The 5,271-nt window shown below is 38.0% G+C and overlaps 1 protein-coding gene across 1 annotated transcript in view; it reads left to right on the top strand.

Annotated features, from left to right (window-relative positions):
• LOC107717786 (atrial natriuretic peptide receptor 1-like) overlaps nucleotides 1-5,271 on the top strand; it is a 44,530-nt gene that overhangs the window by 15,908 nt on the left and 23,351 nt on the right. The window contains exons 4-5 of the mRNA XM_016524645.1: nucleotides 1,841-1,954; nucleotides 3,368-3,503. Coding sequence (XP_016380131.1) covers nucleotides 1,841-1,954; nucleotides 3,368-3,503 — 250 coding nt within the window. The remainder of the gene's footprint in view (nucleotides 1-1,840; nucleotides 1,955-3,367; nucleotides 3,504-5,271) is intronic.

The raw sequence follows: 5,271 nt of genomic DNA, 5'->3' as shown, positions 1-5,271 counted from the left end.
ACACACACTCTCTCTCTCTCAGCATCCTTACTTTCATGGTTTAAGTTTCTCTGCAGGTTTGGTTCTGTGGTTATTACCAGAAATATAACTAATATTATTCAATTTGATATGAAAATGATTATGATGATAATGGAGGAGAGAGACAGTTATGGATCTTAATGAAGATTTTTCATCAGAATTGTTAAAAGAGCCTTGCTTTAAGTGTGTCTAATGACATAACAACAACATGTTTAATTTCAACACCATCTAACGCAAAACAATCACTGTTGTCTCAGCGGGCTCAAAATCTGAGCCATATTCTTATCAAATGCTCTGCAGGTCACTCTGGCTTTGGTTGGTGTCACAGAACTGCAGTCACCAGCTACTGTGATAACAGCCGCCTTAGAGTGCAAGAGTTTCTGTGCAGAGCGTGAGAAAAAGTCTGAACTCCAGCACTCAGTACCCTCTGATGAACCCACGCACAGTCAGATACAGGACATGCTGACTCTCAATGGACCTTAGCTTTGGTAGATTAAAGATTATGACTGCACACAACATACAAACAGACACTTTATGCATATTCTTAATTTTCCTACCTGACCAAATTATCAAACTATTCATACTTAAGTTGGGAATTATAAGAGAAATACTTCAGTCTGTCAAGAAAATAAGGTGTTAAATGTTTGTTAATAGGTTTTTAAGAATATTAGCATTTTATCTGATTGCAATTTGTCTGTGAATGTGATGTCAGCAGTTATTCATCAAATGTTGGAGAAGAGCATTATAACCAGGCATATATCCAATCCAAATGCACCATGTAGTCAAGCACACTTTCAGCATTTTAAAGAGCTGATTCTTGTGTCTGAATCACAGTTTTGATGGAATGTTTTAGAGTCCCAGAAATGTATGTCGGATTGCGGTAGTTTGTTGCCAACAAGATGGGATTTAGAAGGTAGATTTGCAAACTTTATTCATATAAGATAAAAATATTTGATGTATTTACAGTATACAATACCAATCAAAAGTTGAAGGTCCCGTAAGGGCTGCAAGGAAGTTTTAAAGGGGTCATATGATGTTGCTAAAAAGAACATTATTTTGTGTATTTGGTGTAATGAAATGTGTTTATGCGGTTTAAGGTTAAAAAAACACATTATTTTCCACATACTGTACATTATTGTTTCAGGCATGACGAAGCGATATCGTCCTCTTTTGGAAGGTCAAACAAAGTAGTTTCGCTTTCACAACAAAACACACAGCGACTCCACAACATGGCAATGGCGGCAACAGCAAGTATTAAAGTTACGCCTTCTTTCTTTGCGTGAACGTTTGGGCGGCGTTATGCAAATCTTCTCACATCGTGACGTAGACATGTGGGGTGTGTTAGAACGAGCCGTTTTAGGTAGGCGTGGTTGACTCTTAACTTTTATAAAGAATATCTCTTTGGATTTGAGACTTTAGTCTTTGCAACTTTACAGATCTTCTTTATGCACCAAGAGCTTGTAACACTCCAAAGAGAAAGGAAAAATTGAAATCGCATCATATGACCCATTTAAACTGATCAAAAGTGACAGTTAAAGAAGTTGAAGTAAAAGTTTAAGACAGTTTAAGACATTTAAATTGTTACAGAAAAAAAGTATGGTTTACACAAACATATTAGGCAGCATAAGTGTTTTCAGCACTGCTGAAAATAATTTTTTTCTTGAGCACCAAATTAGAATATTAGAATGATTTCTGAAGAATTATGTGACACTGAAGACTGGGGTAAAGACTGTTGAAAATATTAAAACAGATAACATTTTCCTCTTCGCATATTCTTCAGTTTCACATTTTGAAATTGTTTATATTTTGTATATTTTTTCAGAGTGTGAAGATTCTGACCTACCTAGAGCCGCAGAATCAGGAGTACAAGGAGTTTGTCAATGTTCTAAAATTGGATGCCAAACAAATGTTCAACTTCACAGTGGAGGATTCTTTGGTAAGAGAGATCATTGTGAAGTTATTTATTGTTTTGTTTTCTTTTTTGGTTGTTGTATTATGCTTTTCTACCAAGACTCTACTGTGCTCTCCATCTTTTCTATCTTCCCTTGAAATTACTAGTTATTTCTATCTTGTTAGAAACTCTATGTGCCTCCATTACAGTCAGGGGTCTCTCCTGAAGAGCTTAAAGGGACACAAAATAATTTAAATGAATGTTTTTTCAGCCAAAATGCATTATGTGTGCTTACAGCTTTTTCTGTAATAGTCCTCTATTCACTATTCACTGCAGAAACAGGCTGCAGTGCACTTTTGCTTTCTTTCTTCAAAAATCGTAAAGGTTTAACGTAATTATATATATATCTATGTATGTGTGAGGCCCAGAATATGAAATTAATGTGACGTACACATGCACATTTCTGGACAAAGAGCTTTAAGCTGCACTGCATTCATGTATTTTAATGTAAGTAAAATATCATGTTTCTAGTTATGGAGCTAATGTGTATGATGCATTTGTCTGTTAATGTCTGTCCTGTTTATTGAATTTAAGAGAGTAGGGCACATATAATATGCATGTAAAGGGGTAATTTAGTTAAATTCAGGATCTTCATCTTTATTTCACCGTGCATCTCAAAACAAAGTGTATAAAAACACATTCACACAGAAACAGGAGAGAAAACAGGGCTTGTTGAGCCATTTCCTGGGGTGTTTAACATCGGGTGTGCTTCTGAGAGGACCTCTGTATGTTTATCACTGTTCTCTACCAGATGAACAAGCCATATGAGCACGTATGTCTTAATTTTTCGGAGGCTTTGTGGATTTTCCCCTCAGTGTGGATTCTAATTGAGACACCTAAGTCTGAGATCATCTTAAAGTGTTTTTCTGGGTCCCAGCTCAAATTTGGAAAGTAACAGGAAGCGAAATATGAAAAGAAATACTCTTTTCCAGTGACTGTGCCTTGCAAAAAAGCAAGTCTCTCATCAGCTCTGTTCATTTGCATGTAAATGGATCTCTGCGAGGGTAAAATGGCCAGAATGGATCGGGACAAAAGATTAAGAGATGAAGCACTTTTCCCAGTGCCTCACGCAGTCTGACTTTCATTTTTCATTTATGACAAATGTTTGATTAAGGATTCAGATCAGATCAGGTATATTTAGAAAATCAACAGAACAATAACATGTTCCAAGTAGGATGTGTGTCGAGAAAATCAATCTAACACATCCATCAGTACCAGCATGATGGACTTTGGATGCTGAACACTGATTTGTAATGCTGGTGAAACCATGCCACATAGGAACTTAGGTTTTATGTACATTGAAAATGAAATTAAATTAGTTGTTTTACAACCTATGAGGAGGCTCGTAGTGATGAAGTAGTTCGTCTTTGTATTCACTTATGTATTTAATTCTTTCAGATGAACATCATCTCAGGTGGTTTCTATGATGGTCTGATGTTGTACTGCAATGCTCTAAATGAGAGTCTCGCAGAAGCACATGATCGACCTTCAGGAGAGTCTGTCACAAAGAGAATGTGGAACCGGACTTATTATGGTGAGCACATGATCTAACTGAAACCCCAAATCCAGAACCTGAGCTCAGGATTCATCTTTCATAGAAAATAAACTAGTTCAATTTAGTGCTGATAATGTTTTATGTGATGCTGATTTTTTTAAAATAAGGTTTAAGAAGCTCTCAAATCAACATGGGACTGTCTCGATTAATGTGTATCACTGGTTCAGGACTGGGGTTAAAATTTATCCCTGGACAAATCAAGCCCATCCGGCCCACAAATTCCCCCTTGAATGTTTTGATGTGTCAATTGGAGTAAAGTGAAGTGACGTGTGGCCAAGTATGGTGTCCCATACTTGGAATTTGTACTCTGCATTTAACCCATCCAAGTGCACACACACACCGTGAACACACACCCGGCGCAGTGGGCAGCCATATTGCTGCGGCACCCGGGGAGCAGTTGGGGGTTCGGTGCCTTGCTCAAGAGTCTCACCTCAGTCGTAGTATTGAAGGTGGAAGAGAGAGCTGTACGTTCACTCCACCCACCTACAATCCCTGCCGGGACCGAGACTCGAACCCGCAACCTTCGGGTTACAAGGCCCTGTCCCAAATGGAACACTTTGTGTGCACTTGCGGTCTTACGGACTTACAATGGCCGCCGCGTGCGCGTGTCCGTTAAGGCCACGAGACCGTAGGGTGTCCCATTTGTTATTTTAGTGTTCAGAAGGGTGCTCGCGAGCGCCCTCTTTGCGGCCGTTATGCGCCCTCGATCTGCACTTCTGTCGAACCCGCACTGGTGCGAGCTCCGCAGCAGACTTCTACCCGCCAGTCAAAGCGGCATTACGTCACGAAATGCGGACTCAGAGGAAGACTGCAAGGGTTTAGGGTGCCATTTGGGACAGGGCCCAAATCTGACTCTCTAACCATTAGGCCACGACTGCCCCAAATAAATGAATAGAAATAAAGGACTGTAAATAAATTAATACATAAAACAGGACAGAAACTAATACTGATAGATATTACTGAATTCACGACAAATGCAATAAACTTAATAATGTATTTTCGTCACATATAAAAGCACTTGACGGTAAAGCATTGATTTTGAGCTAGACTGCTGGAAAGTTACTGCTAATAAATTCTGTCATCATTTCCTTGCCCTCATGTCATTCCAAACGACTTTCTTCTGTTGAACACAAAAGAAGATTTTGTAGAATGTCACCAAACCCTTTTGGTTACCCTTGATTTCTACTGTATGGACAAAAATTTCTTGAATGAAAGAAATTCATAAAGGTTTGGAATGGCATGATGTTGAGTAAATGATGACAATTTTCATTTTGGGTGAAAAGTTTAGCTGACTACTATTAGTAGGATGGTGGTCACAAGAAGTAAAACCATGGTCCTCATTACCATGGTTATATGGTTTTTAAATAAATAATAAGTAATGATAAACTATAAAATTTGTGGTAAAAAAAAAAAACTAAACACCAAGAAACTACAAAACACCTTCTATGAAATTAAAATATTCCCCAATATGTAATAACAGTAACATTTATAATAAATACATTTCTGCCAACACATAGGCTATTCAAGTTAAGTTACTATGGTGCTGAATTGACAAGCCTAATGGCATTTTCCAATAGCCTATACCTCATTGTCGTGGCTGTTTTCAGTCAGCATCACTATAGAACCTTTAAAGGGGTGGTTCACTGGTTTTTTTCTAGGCTTGATTGTGTTTATGGGGTGCAGTCTAACGTGTTAATGCTTCGTTTAAAAAAAAAGCATTATTTTTCACATAATTTACCTTTATTCC

Source organism: Sinocyclocheilus rhinocerous, unplaced genomic scaffold (genome assembly GCF_001515625.1).
Source record: "Sinocyclocheilus rhinocerous isolate Xijiao unplaced genomic scaffold, SAMN03320098_v1.1 scaffold1204, whole genome shotgun sequence".
Taxonomy (NCBI): domain Eukaryota; kingdom Metazoa; phylum Chordata; class Actinopteri; order Cypriniformes; family Cyprinidae; genus Sinocyclocheilus; species Sinocyclocheilus rhinocerous.
The sequence above is the reverse complement of the archived record's forward strand: the minus strand, read 5'-3'. Positions and strand labels throughout refer to the sequence as shown.